This window comes from Haliotis rubra, unplaced genomic scaffold (genome assembly GCF_003918875.1).
Source record: "Haliotis rubra isolate DU_JTF1 unplaced genomic scaffold, ASM391887v1 Scf684, whole genome shotgun sequence".
NCBI classification, from domain to species: domain Eukaryota; kingdom Metazoa; phylum Mollusca; class Gastropoda; order Lepetellida; family Haliotidae; genus Haliotis; species Haliotis rubra.
Window position 1 is genome coordinate 27244 of NW_025767395.1, and position 16479 is coordinate 43722.

General features: G+C 41.4%; 1 protein-coding gene across 1 annotated transcript in view; it reads left to right on the forward strand.

Moving 5' to 3' along the window:
- The window catches only part of LOC124258162, a 29320-nt gene extending 15567 nt beyond the window's left edge, over positions 1-13753 (forward strand). Inside the window, exons 6-9 of the mRNA XM_046692221.1 lie at positions 12272-12307; positions 12775-12804; positions 13207-13322; positions 13642-13753. Coding sequence (XP_046548177.1) covers positions 12272-12307; positions 12775-12804; positions 13207-13322; positions 13642-13662 — 203 coding nt within the window. The 3' untranslated portion in view covers positions 13663-13753. The remainder of the gene's footprint in view (positions 1-12271; positions 12308-12774; positions 12805-13206; positions 13323-13641) is intronic.
- The last annotated feature ends 2726 nt before the right edge of the window (positions 13754-16479 follow it).

Sequence of the window (16479 nt, forward strand, 5' to 3'; positions counted from 1 at the left end):
GCTCCCCAAGACAAGCAGTCAGCATATTTCAGTCTGCCACTGCATCTAATTAGTCCCTCTTCATCGATTATTGGCTGAAGTCCAATGAGTTTGCTGTCTTTTGGAAGCAGTTTTCCGTTTTGTAGTGCAGAAAACTCTTTTGCAAATTCCTGTTGTTGTGTCTGACTGATGATTCTCATTTCAGCATCTTTGATTTCGTCAACCTCCAAATTACCCATGTGTCGTAATTTTGGTGCAGTACGTGCATTGGTAACAAATCTGCATACCCAAGCATACATTCTAGTCAACCTCTTCCAGTCAGAGTATCTGGAAGGATGAAGACGCCATGTATCATCCTCACCTTCAGACATTAGTGTAACAACTTCCCTTTTTCTGGACAGTTTCTTCATTTCTAAAGTACTATCACTTTGAAATCCAACTATTTGTTCTGGCCATTCACTTTCTGTGAGTGTCAGAAATGCTGGTCCTGTCATCCATGTACTACTGGCTATGTTCTTCACTGATGTACCCCTGGTAAGTATGTCTGCAGGATTTAACCGAGATGGAACATATTTCCACTGATATGACTGGTGTGTTCCTGGATGTAACCAATGCGATTTGCCACAAAAGACTTGTAATTTCTACTCTGGCTTTTTATCCAACATAACACATTCATACTGTCACACCAAAATATGTGTTGACAGTGGACATTTCTAACACCTTTGCTGAAGCAACAAACAATTTCACCCCAAGGACTGCTGCCATCAGTTCCATTCTTGGAATGCTTACAGATTGAAGAGGAGCAACCCTGCTTTTGGAGGTAACTAAACGACTGACCACTTCTCCGCTCTGGTAAGTATAGACTGCATATATTGCTGCCCCATATGCATCTTCTGATGCATCTGCAAATACATGAAATGTTTTGTTTTCTATTTCAGATTTCATTCTCAAGCACCGTGGTACTCTGATATTGCATAACTCTTTAACCTCATTTACCCATTTCAAAGTTCTAAGATTCAAATCCGGATCAAGCTCTTCATCCCATCCGAAACCTGATATCCACATCTCTTGAATCATCATTTATCCCACAATGCTGAAAGGTGTCAAGAGTCCAAGCGGATCAAAGATCCTTGCAATTTCACTGAGAAACATTCGTTTGGTCATTCTCACAATGTCTTCAGGAACATTCATACAAAAACTGAACTCAGGATCATTTGCAATCCACTTAAGACCTAGTGTTTTCACTGAAGGCAATTCATTTTTGTTTATGTTTCCATCAAGGACATCCAACGAATTTGAAAGCCATTTTCTGGCGTTCATACCTGCTGTGCACCATATAGGTGAAGCTTACTACAGTCTCAACAGCAAGTGGAAATTCATTCTGATGTGCTTTTGCATGTTCTTGTGAAATGTATTGCGCTAAGAATGGTGAACAATTCAAACCGAACAACACCCTGTTAAACTCATACACCTGTGGTTCTTCATTTGAATTCATGGATCGCCATAGAAACCTTAGGTATTTACGATCTTCAGATTTCACCTCAATTTGTAGGTACATCTCTGAGATGTCACAAACAAGTGCTATGGGCTGCTTCCTAAATCGAAGCTAGATTTCAAAAAGATCATTCTGCAACTTCGGTCCTGGATGTATTATGTCATTGAGTGAAACTCCCTGACACTTGGCAGAAGCATCGAATACAATGCGTACTTTGGTTGTAATTCTGTCTGGACGTACTACTGGAAAATGAGGTAGAAACCATTTACTCTCATTTTCCTCTGACGATACCTTATGAACGTATCCCTTTTGCACATATTGATCTAGAACTGAGCAATAAGCTTCAGCCATCTCTTTGTCCTTCGACAGTTTCTTCTCAGTGCTAAGAAGATTAAAAGCCATCTTATAGTTATCTGGTAACATCTGTGTGTCATATCTCCAAGGTATACCTACTTGGTAGTGACCATTGTTGTACTGAAGTGTCTGTTTAACTTTTTCAACTGCAGACAATTCATCATCATTGTAGTCATTCATTGTGCTACATGAAAATTCCTCTACTTCCCAGAACTTGTGCACTAAAGCGTTTAGATGCTGCACTTCTGTTCTATTGTTATCAATGAGAAAAGTACTTGCAAAATGTGTTTCATTTTCACCATGCATGTCCACCCAAGAGGTGTATGTCTTGCAACAGGTTCTCCTTGACCACCACTTACCTCTTCATATGAACGATGAAGGTCAATGTAGTCAATGCTTATGAGGACATCAACCACAGTACGAGAACTAAGTTTTGGAAATTTGATGTTATTCAAATGTTTCCATTTATGTCCATGTTTCTCCCAGTCTACTACTTGCATTTTGCCTGTAACTTTTGTTGTTGTAAGAGCTGACATTGATACATCAACTGAACCATCAATGCTTTCTAACCCAAAATTAACAGTCATTGATTCAAAACTCTCCTTTCTGCCATTTAGAACATTCACCGACACTTTCTGATAATGTCCTTGTAACCCAAGTTCTGCAGCTATATCTTCATTTATGTAAGTCTGCGTACTTGCATCATCTAAGAGAGCATTGACTGTAATCCTGCGATGTCCATTTTTGATAACTACTGGGACAGTTCTCAATGCTGTGTATGACATGTCACACTGAGAAGTAGACATTGTGGTTGTTTGTGTTTCATCTACTGGATTTAGGGGGGGACTTACCCTTGCACCATCTGTCCAGTCCCTTACTTTCCTATCAGTGTGAAGTAAGCGATTGTGATTTGCTGAACAACCACCTATCCCACATTCACTAAACCTAGTGCAACTCCTACCACAGTGGTTGGAGCCTAGACAACGGAAGCAAAGATTCAACCTCTTTGCAACCTCCCACCTCCCACTAACGCTCAATGCTTTGAACTTTGTGCACTTCCACATCTCATGACTTGCACCTGGACACATTTGACATTGACCCGTTTGACTTTTATTCTCTTTATTGCCAAAGAAAGTCCCATTTTTACCCGATGTTTTACGTTCATGTGACCTCTGCTTTTCAGCAACCCCATTTATGACTTCACTGGCTATGACCTGAAACTCGGATTCTTGCAGAATCCATTCCCTAAGGACTTCAAGAGATTCCTGTCTCTGGGTCTCAAATATCCACCTCTGATATTGTATTACCATGGATTCTGGTAATTTCTTTAGTAATTGTGAGTATAAGGTCCCATCACCCAACTCTTCTAACTTGTCTGATTCTCTAAGGTTTGCCACTAAAATATCAAGCAAGTCTGCAAACTTCTCTAAGTCCCTGGCATTACCTGCCCTAATTGGTTTGAACTTTGTTAGGCTGGATTTACACTACGTCCGATTTTCTCTGCGTTGCGTCCGAAAAAATGCAAGCAGTACATTTTCCATTTAGACAATACACTAGGTGCGAATTTTGCATGCGTTGCAATCCGAAGCGATTTAGATAGGTAGGCCTCCTAATTTTGACGCAACGCAAATGAACTCGCATGAGGAATTCCCCTGATGACGTCATTCCAATATGGTATTTCCTGAACATGTTGACAATCATGCTGTGTTTTTGATGAGATATTATTTTTAATGTGTTTCTGCGCCTGTCTGTGCATAACACATACAATAATATAACAAACCTTTGATAAATTTCATCCTCAGAACAAGCTACTTCAAGATGCTTTTAATGTCTTATGAAAAATAAAATTGCCCAGATATTTCATGAGGCTCAATTTTGTTCATGTCAACAGAACCCTCAGAACTATGTTCCCCAGGGAAGTCAGTACTGCTCAAATTCTATATATGTGGAATTTGTAGTGCCTGAGTGTATGAGAGAACAATGTTGGTATGAAAGTAAATATTTTCTACATACTTTTAGTTCAATATTTCGAAAACAAATAAAAGATTGATGTTATTTAATTCCCTAATAATTCCCTTATAAGACGATTATAGGCTCCTTCAAGTAATCTTTGTTGGTTTAAGGGATGTACCCACCATCTCCATGTTCTGTTCTCCTCCTCATGCACAGAAACTGCCAGAGATGCTAGGATTTTTCCTCCATCTTATATTCATCCGTCTTATATCGCAGATGATCGCACCTAGTGTATTGGAAAAAACGCACTCGTACTCGGTAACGCATGCGTCAAAAAATGCAGACGTAGTATAAATCCAGCCTAATCTCTTCTAACTTCAAAGCAATGTTATGTCTTTTACCACCATATTTGCGTTCAAGACATTCTAATGCGATGTCATTTGCAGCCGCACTATGACCTAAACCGCTATCACTTTCAATGCTCCTCCGGTAAGACATTGTCTTAACTGTAACAGTTTGTATTCGGGTGTGGCTGGCGCCATGTCCACACAAGCTACAAATGCTGCTTTCCAATTCTCATACATTTTAATGTCACCATTAAATGTGGGTATCGACACTCTTTTGAGTTGTTTCCACATATCTACACAGGGATAGAAATACTTTTTTTTCTGAGTGTGCCTAAGGGCACCAGGCAAAGACTTTAAATGTGCCTTTCCGAAATCAAGTGTGCCCACTGTGGCACATGTTTTTCAGAATAAATGACTGTAGCAATGATGATGATCATTTGGACCTGTTTTCTGTTATAACTGATAAGTCTTCTGCTTAAGATGGCTTTCTTAAACTTCATTTGTTCTACTTTCCCAACACCTTTAATAGCTAAGAATTTTTTGACAGGTTCACTTGTTCAATATATCTGACATACACAATTATCTCTTCAATAACTGAACTATCAGTACTCCCATCACTCTGTCATTTGCGTAAATGTTTTGCGGATTAAATGACTAGAGGTGAGTTATGTCTCTAAAACTTTAGGCGTGCCTTAAGGGCACCTAGACCTTTTTTTTATCCGTGCCATTTCAATATTTACCGTGCCTTGGCACGCTAACATATAGGGTATTTCGAACCCTGCTACACCAAGCTCATTTTGTGTTGTGACAGAATTCGTTCTTCTGCGAACATCATAATGTGCTCCAGAACTTTCAACACATTCAACTTGTCATCTCAACATTCGACTTTCTTCTCATGTTTTCCTGTGACCACGTTCTTATTTATGTCTTGTTCATTGTCACTGTTCTGTTTGCATTTTGTATTCTTATCGGATTGTACTCTTTGTTTTGTCTGATCTTGAGAATGGAATAGCATTGATAAACCTGTTCGTATGCTGCTTACAGAAGTAGCATCTGATCTGTCATTCAAATATGCTTGTGCCATTTTAACAACATCTTCATTAATCCCTTCTACGGACGCAAGTTCTTTGTAGACTTGACTTTTGTTTTCAGTGTCCCCGCTATCTGAATATACCTGTATCAAATCAACCATGATATTCACTGCCTTAAGATGAAGTGAACTTACCTTGTCAATTTCATTTCTAACCTCCTGACGGGAAGGAACATCAACTTGTTCTATCAAGTTATACAACTTGTTCTTACATTTTGTAAAAGCAGTTTTAGCTGCTGCTTTTTTTTCCTTTAATTTGATAAATTTGTCACCAACGTATGTTTTATGAACCTTTACCTCAACGTTTGAAGCTTTTTGCTTCATCGATTTCTCCGACTCGATGACAAACTAATCTGACTTGCAACTAACCTAAACTGCATGTAAACTAACCTTCCACTAATCTAACCTTCCACTAATCTTGACCTGCAACTAACCTAACCTAACCTAACCTAACCTTTTGTTTTGCAGTGGAATGAAAACAAAAATTCTAATTATTTAATCCAAATTATATTTTCCCACAATTGTAAATTTATATATACACTAACGAATGCAAGATACTGTACGAAAGCTTCAATACCTTGCTGAGGTCCGATTATGACCAAATCATCTCAAACACGTCAAAATATCCAACATCTAACACACAGATGTCCGTTCGACGCAACCCTCTAACATTCTAACACTAATCTCTAATTCTCCAACACTAATCTCTTAACACTCTCCTTTAACACACTGTCCGAAGTATCACGAAATACGTTTATATAACAAACATTCATGGAATTCTCGTGCAGTAGCGTTTCCGCGAAGCGTTGTGTTCGCACATGTTCTACACATTGTCCGAGAAACAAACAAAACATCCATAGGATAACTGAACGTCCCAAAACGCAACTGTTCTATAACCTCATCCGAGAACATGCTCATCTGGTGTCCGCGGTTGCAGTGTTTCGGATATTCCATGAACTGTTCTTCAGTCCACCCAGATAGTAAACTTTTTATTTACATTGCTGTGGAATGTTTACATTACAGTCAGTGGTTATGTTGCAACTGCAGGATTTCATTAGTAGCTAGCGATGGACAATTTAACAAAATATTTCAGTCTCCTCTGAATTTTATCCCAAAGATGTTCAATTGGGTTAAATCAGGACTAAGGGCTGGACACTGCATAATGTTGACACCGTTGTGCTGTAGGAAGTCCCGTGTAGCTCTGGCAGTATGGGCACGGGTGACGTGCGAAATGTGGTATGACTGGGGTCTGAGAGATTGGTCGCTGTGATGCCGCCTCCCCTCCCTGGACCAAGGTTCTGGAATACCACAGGATCCACTCTCTGGTTCAGGCCTATTCCACCCCATACCATGATGCTTGCACCTCCCCATGAGTCTCTTTCCATAACACATTGGTCTGAGTAACGCTAGCCACGTCATTGCCATACTCTTGTTCTGCCATCTGCAGTTGATACGCAGTACCGACTCTCATCTGTGAACAGAACAGTTGTCCATTGCCTGTATCACCAGTTTTGGTGTTGTCGGGCAAACTGTAGACGTTGACAAGGGGTGAGGATAGGTCCACGGTAAGGTCTACATCAATGGAGGTTCCTGCTGTTAAGACATCGGCGTACTGTATCAGTACTGATTGGTCTTAAGTGTTTTCGGACTGTCTGGCGTGCTGTTTCGATAGTCTGCATGAAGGGATTCTGTACATGCTTTCGCACAACATGGCGGTCTTGTGGTAACCCTTGGTCTGCCAGTACGGGGGCGATCATTTGTGGTGTTGATGGCCCGGAAACGTTGCTGCAGCCTGTAGATGGTCCGAACATTGACCTGGAAGTGATTGGCAATGGCGGCATCCTGCTGACATAATGTGAATGTTTCAACCAGGTTTGGGGGTGCATTTTATAGGGCTGGTCCTTGTGAACAGCATGTGCAGCATGAGTTGCATAAATAACATGGAGAACACTGTACCATATCCGAGTTTAAGTTGCGTTTTTGAGACCATTTCCTGGGTTCAATTGGAAAGGAATGTCTTTGCTCAGGTAGATGTTCATCTAGAAGCTGGAGATGTCAAAAACATACCATCAAAACATTAAATGAGTTAACAGTTACACGTTTATGCGAGGGAAAATTCTAAACTGATGTTTCTTTTGCTGCTTAGCATAGACGGATTAAATATATCAGCAATCAATAAATCAATACATCAAGATATCAATAAATCCACGTTTTTCCTTATCCTGACTCATGCTTTTTTGCTTACTATTCCTCTCTTCTGAACAGTTAAGTGGAAACATGAATCCCTTCAATTCCCTTAAAGCGAACGTACAATCACTCACCCTTGAGTTACCTCCCTTTTGGCGGCAAAAGGCACCCTACCTATAATATGTTTTGAAATTTATGTCTTCATATTGTGGTTGTTTTGACATTATTGACTTGTAAATTTTCACATGTGAGTTGAAAATTTAATATTAAAATCACAGAACCGTCTCCCGTTCTGAAGGAGGTTACTTCAGATGCCTCAAGTAAGACGAAGTGCACCTCAGCAGAGACATCATCTGAGCATAAGAAGCATCGGACGTCCTCATCAGCAAAGCTGTCGAGGCAGTCTTCTAGATCGTCGCAGTCAGCGAAGTCTTCGAGGTCGTCGCATCATACCTCTATGCAGCGATTTTCGAGTGACATCCTGATGCCTGGTGCTGAAGCAGACGTCTTTAGGTCTCCCGACCCTCCAGTACTGGAGCCGGAGGTCTTCCTTGAGTCTTCCCAGAAGTTTCCAGGGTTGCTAACCCATCAGTGCAGATCAGACGTACGTCATCACCGATGTCGTCGTTGCAGTCTACCCCTTGCAGTGCTGCTGTTCAATTATCAGGGTCGGCGAACCTTTCTACTAGCAGTCAACTGATGCCAGCGCAGATCCAGTTGCAGCAGCAGTCAACCCAGAACCCGTTAGCGTTTTCGAACGCTACCTCGTTGCCGATGTCTGCAGATGAGTCTGTGGCAGTCATCACACAACAGCGCCCGTCGACCAACGCAGAAGCCTTCAACGCAGATAATTTTGCTGATATCATCACGAGACGGGTGGTCCAGGCCATGGAGAAAAGGTTGGACCTGCAGAAGAAGACGATGATCGAGGGCAATGTTGCAGAGAGCGAGATAGCAGTATCCTGTTCCATTGTGAGAAGCACCGCAGACCAGTCCTTCGTCGCATCAGCAGCAGTCAACGCAGATGACATGCTGCCGGGGTTACCTGTTGATGAAGGGCATCTTAATGAGAACGATGCCTATATCTTCACTGGTGCTGTCTTGGGTGGCTGACGGTCTCCCGATATCGTTGCCGACAAGGAAGTCCAATCCGGCTGAGACCTACTGTATGCGGGAAGATGACTTCAACTTGATGACCATTTTGCCGATGAAGCCTATTGCTCAGGTAAGCAGACAACCTGAAAGCAGCGTTTGGTTCAGCATTTAGGACACAGGGGCAGCATACTCCGCCGTTCAGCGCAAGATAGTTCTGGCATCACAACATGGACCACTTCACCAAGGCGCCTGAAGTAGATGAGGACTTCTACCTGTTGTCCGATTTGAAGTCCCGAAGCCACAGGGTGGAAGATAAGAAGATGGCGCAGCTAGATACGACAACCCGCAGGGCATTCTTTGGGCTAGCGAGGTCCAGAGCCATCAAAGAGGCGCTTCTGTGCGCTTTCAAGAACCTTAAGACGGAGGAAGAGTGGATGATCCTGTCTACGCTTGTCGCCCAACTCAAAGATCAAGAGTTTATCTCCGACCATTTGGTGTCTATGTCGGCGAGTATCACTCTTCTACGACGCTGATTTCCTGTACATGGCTGGACATCTACACCAAGTCTCTTTTAAGGAAGCCTTAGCAGTGCCTACCTTGTTTGACGGCGGCATCCGGCAGTTATCCCGTGAAGTGTCGCAAGACCGACTTGATGTTTATCAAGTCTGTCCAGACGATGAACAACATTTTTCGACAGTCGTCTCAGCGCATTCAATTCTGGTCCCACTTCTCTGGCATACAGAGGCCTAAGGAGAAGAAGTTTCCAGCAGCTAGGGGCAGTAACCCGGGGTCTTTCCAGCAACAACAGAAGTTACTCTGGTCAGGAACTCGGAGGTCACGTAATTGATGTGTAGGTTCGGAACGACTGGTTCCTTCCACCTCCAAATGCAGTCGATGCCGCCGCTGACCATAAACCCTTTGGTCCTCCGGTTTCCAGAGTTGCAGCGGGCCAAGCTAACTGAAGCCATTGACTTTTTGCTGACGGAGGAGGCTGTAGAGGTCGTCGATCAACGCAGACTTATGCCCGGGGTACTACTCTCCAATTTTCCTGGTACCCAAAAAGAACTACACAGAGAAGTTTTGCCTCTTTGAGTGGCATTTTAGAAGTTGGGAAGTACAATATAGAACAAACTGAACTGAAAGCAGTAATAGAAGCAGTGCATCATTGGGCAGCGCAACTGAGAGATCAGGTCCTGATTATACACACGGACAGCTCGACGTGGCCTTCTACATCAATCTGCAGGGGTCCACAAGATCAGCGCCACTGCTTCGCCTAACGTTCCAGCTGTTTGACATCACAGATGATATCAACCTGAGGATGAGGGCCTGCCACATCCCAGGGGCGAAGAAAGTCAGACCAATGCGTCCGTCTCCCACAGAATGGATGCTACATCCGGAGGTGTTCCAGCTGTTAGCAGTCGAACCTGGATGTCCTGTCATCGACCTGTTTGCAACACGCTGTTTGCAACCACTAGGGGCCAACATTTGTCTTGCCAGTACCACATCCGCTAGCTTGGGCTGTCGACGCCCTAGCCGTATCCTGGGAGGGACTGAATGATTACGTGTTACCTCCACCGATCCTGTTACCACAAGTATTACACAAGATCAGCCAGACGAGGGTTCTGCAACTGACTTTGGTCGCGCCTTACTGGTCGGCGAGATCCTGGTTCCCAGACCTCAGGGCAACACAGTGATCCAGTACTATGACTCCCAGATTGGCCAAACCTGCTCATCCACCCCCACACCAAGCAGAAGCAGGGCAACCCAGAGGCATTCCAGCTACACGTATGGAGCATAATACTTACTGCTTGCAGAGACGAAGGTACTCCACCAGAACAGCCAAGGCAGTGACTTTGGCTCTACATCGATCTACACATAACCTATATGACGACAAGTAGAGAAGTTTCGACCAGTATGCTGTTCGTCAGGGGTTCACGGCCAGAAAAGCAACACATCCACAAGTAGCTGACAACCTGTGTCATCTGCGGTCTACTAGTCATCTGAAGGGATCTACAGTGTCTACTTACTTGGCGGCAATCAGCTCAGTCATCACCATGAAGACAAGTGAAGCTGACCAAGGTTCCAGAATTAGTGGCCTTGCTTAGATCCTTCAAGTTAGAAGATCACCAGCAGAAGTTCAGAGCATCAGCATAGGATCTCAACATAGTTTTGCAGCATCTCATCAGTGAGGTATATGAACCATTGACGCAGACATTTCAGTTGCTGACTCAAAAGACGCTGTTCCTCCTCACCTTTGCAACTGCTGCTCGGATGTCACATATCCACGCCCTTGACTTCGGCCGTACAAGATATTTGACACCCGGAGAGAGGGCTGATGTCCATCTAGGCCTTAAATGGGACTTCATTGCTAAGAACCAGCTTCCGGGTCAACCGGATCGTCAGTTCCACGTGCCGGCGTTATCAACCATCTTGGGTCCAGAGGACACTCAAGACCTGTCCTTATGCTCGATCAGAGCCCTGAGGGTGTACTTGCAGAGATCTGCTGCAAGAATAAGGAAGTTCAAGCGTCTCTTTATCCCACTATCAACCGCCATGACTGCAGAAGTCTCCCAAACTACGGTCTCCTTTTGGATCAGAGCAGCAGGGTTAGAGCCACCGAGAGCATCGAACCCACATGAAGTTAGAGCACTGGCCTCGACACTCGCCCTACATGGGAACTGCTCGATATCATCCATCATGGAAGGCTGACATCGTCTTCGCCAACCACTATCTACGAGACATTGCTACTGAAGATGTGTCCGGTATGTCTCAATTCGGGCCACTAGTCGTAGCGCTACAACTCACTATGCCAGCCAGATGTTGAAGAAATCTCACCCTTGTCACACAGATTCGTTGACACCTGGCAACTGATCCATTGCCACGGGACGTGAATCCATGTTCCCCTGTCTTTCGAGATAAGGCAGCAGATGAGTGATATAGACTCAGTTTTGGTGAAGTCCTTACCTAAACATGGGTCGTTCCAGATATCTAGACAACGAGGTGTCTAAGTTATCTAATCCACCAATCTGAATGATTACTTATAATACTACGCATAAGAAGGTGGTCCCCGGTTGAGCATCAACAAGAATTACAGAATGCAGCCGCGAAAAGAATTCCCAAGGGGTATAGTATACATAATCGAACGCTGACGTGAATACAATCAAGCAGGGAATCCCGTAGGTGGCTGACCCACCACCTATTCCATCGGATTTGGTAAGCAAAAAAGCATGCGTCAGGATAAGGAAAAATATGTAATTGATATGATAAATATTCATATTTCATACTTATCCTGACCCATGAGATCAAGCCCTCCCAACCATCCCCTCTTACCACTCGGGCTTGCCTGTTTGCCTGTGTGTGGGTATATTCGGAGAGAGTGAGAAAAAGGCGTGCGCAGGTCACGTGGGTGCCTTTTGGCGCCAAAAGGGAGGTAACTCAAGGGTGAGTGATGGTACGTTCGCTTTAAGGGAATTGAAGTGATTCAAGTTTTCACTTAACGGTTTGGAAAAGAGGGATGAGTAAGCAAAAAAGCATGAGTCAGGATAAGTATAAAATATCAATTTTATCATAAAAATTACATTTTTCCTTCTTAAGCTTGTTTTGTTTCTCATAAATCCCAAACTTAATACAACCCTAAAAACGTAAGATATGGGTGCTCACAATTCATTCACTACTAATGATTAGAGTATATTTCTTTTCAACGCACAATACAAACAACTCAAATCGAGTCCTATTTTGAGAAATGTCATGTTTTCCATTTTCATTTTTCAGATTGTAACACACATAGCACCTCGACCATTAGATCAGGTAGGTGACATCTATAAATTGTAAGTAATTGAACGGTGTTTCATAAACGGTCACAAAACAATCCTGAACACTCAGATTAACATCGAATTAGTTTTGAATTCTTTTGAATGGTGGTAGAACGGTATAAGGCTCAGTAACTTACTGTGCAGAATTCAGCTATTTAATTAGTCATGCAAATATCCAAAGATTGTGGTGCTTGTATCTCAGATTAGCCATGGTTACGATCCTAAACTCACCCTTAACCTCATTTTTTAACAATGTGTGAAGCCCATTTCTGGTGTCCCCTGCCATGATTTTGCTGGAACATTGCTGAAAACCTTTTAAAAGTAAACTCACTCACTTTTCCACAACAGACGATGTGTGATTCAGCTTTGATGCTGTTGATTTCTCGGAATTCTAACAAATGATGATGTATTTTGCATAATGTGATATACTGACTCTTACTGATTTTCCCCTTTATGTTTCAGGTGAAGGAACACCCAAGCCCACACCGGCAGGTAAGCTTCCCTCCACATCTATGTATGCTCTATGACTTTGTGTACTGTTCTGTTTTGTCTCAGAGATATCGTGACTATCAAACACCACCCACCAAAGACATTTACATGAACTGTTCTCTTCCATGAAAGTATGTTTAAATTTTGCTTGTTCACATGACCAAACTACCTACAACATTGGACAAAACCAGACAAAGCATATAACTTAGTGTTGCACTGGACAGCTGATTCTCCCATAATATCAGTTTTATCCACACCCATTAAGAATATAGATCGTTTTAAGTGTATACATACAAGTTCGATATTTGGTGATTGTACACATATATCCAAAGATACAGGTGATTTTGTCTTCTAAAAATCTTAAATGTGATTTTAGGTAACTATTTTGTTTTTCATTTATTGCAGAGGATGCTAATACCTTAGCTATTGTGTTGGGAGTTCTTATATCTTGCGTAGTAGCTATTGGACTACTTGGAGTGTTTGGATTATGGAGATGGAGGAGAAAAGGAGACACAATAGAGGTAATCCACTAATAACTGTCTTCCAAGTAATTCAGTGTAGGTTCGTATTGGTTATCCCTGCATAAAACTGACATTGTTCTTGCTAAACTATTCTGAAGAAATACACAACTTTGTTTGAAAAATTGACCAAGATTTTGAGTGAGAAAACATTTTTGCCCTATGAAACAGGATACAAAGCCTCTTTGATGAGGTAAGCTGTTTTCCTTAGACAATACTTGTGAGGCGAGTGTATGCAGCTACCATAACCTCAGTAAGATTATTCTTAAAATAACAAATATATAATCATGAACTACACTGTTTATTTTTTGCTTGTCCTCAGGTCAGAGAGAGATTCCTCTGAAACAGCAATACCAATGTGTGTCTGACAAAAGGAAGAGAAGCTGAACCTGAAGAAAGGAGGCCGATTAGATATTTGAATGTGTCTGGCACAAGAAAAAAAATGGTGATTTCCAAAAATTTCCAATTTGGAAACATCATGTTTCCAAAAATGTCCAAAATTGGAAATATCATATTTTCAAGGCTTGGAAATTTTTTTGAAATTTAGGAAGGATTTTACTACCACTTCTTTCAATTTCTCCTCAACCCAAGTATACCCATGAGTGTATAGATATTTCACTCATCTTTTGTTCTGTTCGAGTTCTTATTGTTGATATACATAATGCATCTTGCATGTGACATATTTATTCATGAGAACTGCAGGAATAGGCCGTATTTTGATATTATCCATTTGTGCTTTATATTAATGTAATTGTGTCTGACGCGTGAAGAGTTTAAAGTAAGTGTTTTTTATTCGCCGTCCTATGCGATCAACTGGGAACCAATTCTATATAATAGTATAACTTCACTCATCTTCATCCTTCTTGTTCTAAGTGTCAAAAATTGATATTGACTGTCATATTTGCCCCCTAGTATTGCTAGCATTTTCTAAAATACTGTTTTAAGTGTATGTTTTACTGTTATCCACAGAAGCGCAAATAATGTTTCCCTTTTCACTGTTTGTATAAACACAACTTACATAGACCTACGTTTCATTATGGATTAAATAAAAGTTTACCGGACTCACTGACTGACTGGGCAGGGTTTATTACATGTCATAAAAGTGAACCCTTGCCAGGGAATAATAGACATATCGTTGTAGAATACATTCTCTAATTGGTACCGTCTAGTTAACACCTGTCACAAGGGATGGGCCGTTTGGGTTTATGGTCAGAGATGGTGTTATGCAATTGATGTATTCACGAAATATCATGAACTTGTTAATAGATAATTGCTTATGTTGTCCACACACGGGCGGACTTAGGCAAAAACGGTGGTATCTTGTTTTGCCAGTCGGGCAAGTTGTTTATTTAAAGAGTAAGAGGATTATGAGGCATGGTTGACTGGGTTTGTTTGTTTAACTAATCCCACACGGCCTTCACTAGTAGAGGGAATGATTTTGGTTAAGTTATTACATGGCTGTTCTCCATACATCTCCATGTTCCCCATACATCTCCATGTATCTAGAACAGCAATAACTAACAATGCTGTTTTACTGTAAGGTATATTAGGTGCCATGTTATGGCAAGTCTTCACTTTATCCCATGATGGCAAATGCTTTGGTGAACGTTCAGTTTGTTCCAAATGGTCGAGGTGGTAGAAGTTTAGTGTATCAGGGATATAAGTTTCGAATTATGACTAGCAAGCGGGATACAACACATTGGAGATGTTGCTATCCTTCTTGTTGAGCAACAATTAACACCAGGGACAACTTGATCACAAGCTACAGAGACCATTTCTTTGTCGCCCTCAAGGATACAGTGAGAACAGACCACAGGCCATTTACACAAGTGACACAAGTGGACTATCATTTGTATTTTTATGTTCGTGATACATAAATTGATAAATTACTAATCACAATCATACATGACACATAACATACATAACTGTACACAATGTTTAGCATTATGTAACTGCGTAAATATAAGAAATTGATAAGGTGCTAATCACAATCATACATCATCAATGTCCACAATGATGGTTCATACACAATTGACTTTAAAGTCAAACAAGATGAGAAACAGCATCTCCATATTCTATCATGGTCTTCCTTCCTGCTTGAAGATGGTCTTTTTCTCTCCGTAGTCTATCGTTAAGTTCTCTGTATTTTCGTTTTCTGGGTCATTTATGTATGCTGAACATAAAAATACAAATGATAGTCCACTTGTGTTTTCTTGGCTTGGTCATCTCCTCAGTCATCCCCCATCATTGTCTTGCTAATTAACATGGTCTGGTGATCATCTTAATCCATAAATAAACAACTTGCCCGACTGGCAAAAGAGGAACGTCCTGCAAAAACAACCCAAATGAATTCCTTCTTTAATAAATTATAGTGTAACTAATTAATGTGGTCATTTACAATGAAAGGTGACTAAATGTTTAATACATTATTCACTTTAGATCAAGTTGAATAATTTCTAGAGAAATCAGTACACAAGTTCATATCACAGATGATTCCAGAGACAAATAGTTTATGAGATTCTAGTTTATGAAAAGCATTAAAGGGCCACTGATCCAGAGCGATTAATGTTTCTCGCTAACAGTCTAATTACGAAACCTAGCTGCAAACAGGTCAGCCCCTGTTCCCTCGACCGTGACGGACGCGGGGACCCTGCTACTGTCCGCCTTGGCAGAATTTCTTCAACCTAGTCAGTGGGACATTAGGAAGGGTGGATGCCCATCAGATGCCATTATTTGAAACTATCCCCCGCAGTTCTTGTCTGATTGTAATAAAGTATCCCAGCAGTGTAGGCTTTTTCAGATTTTCAAATGTTTGGATGGTTTAGTGACTGATCCAAATTGATCCTATTTCTGTGTTTTTACCTCAATATTTAATCTTGTAAGAATATGATGTCTATTACGTATGCTATGATATCAAAAACACACATTAGATATATTTGAATCCATAAACTAAACACCCCCACTTTGCCATTGCAAAATAAATCTGAAATTTTACTTAGGTACATAGGTATATACAGTTTTTAACTAAGTACACAGCAAATGCTTATATAAATTTCTTATGTAACAATGAAGTTCCGTTCGTATCCTCAAAACAGTGTTGGCCCATAAGTTGTATTTTTCAGGCAATCAAACTTGCATGCAATACAGCGATTACTACTCT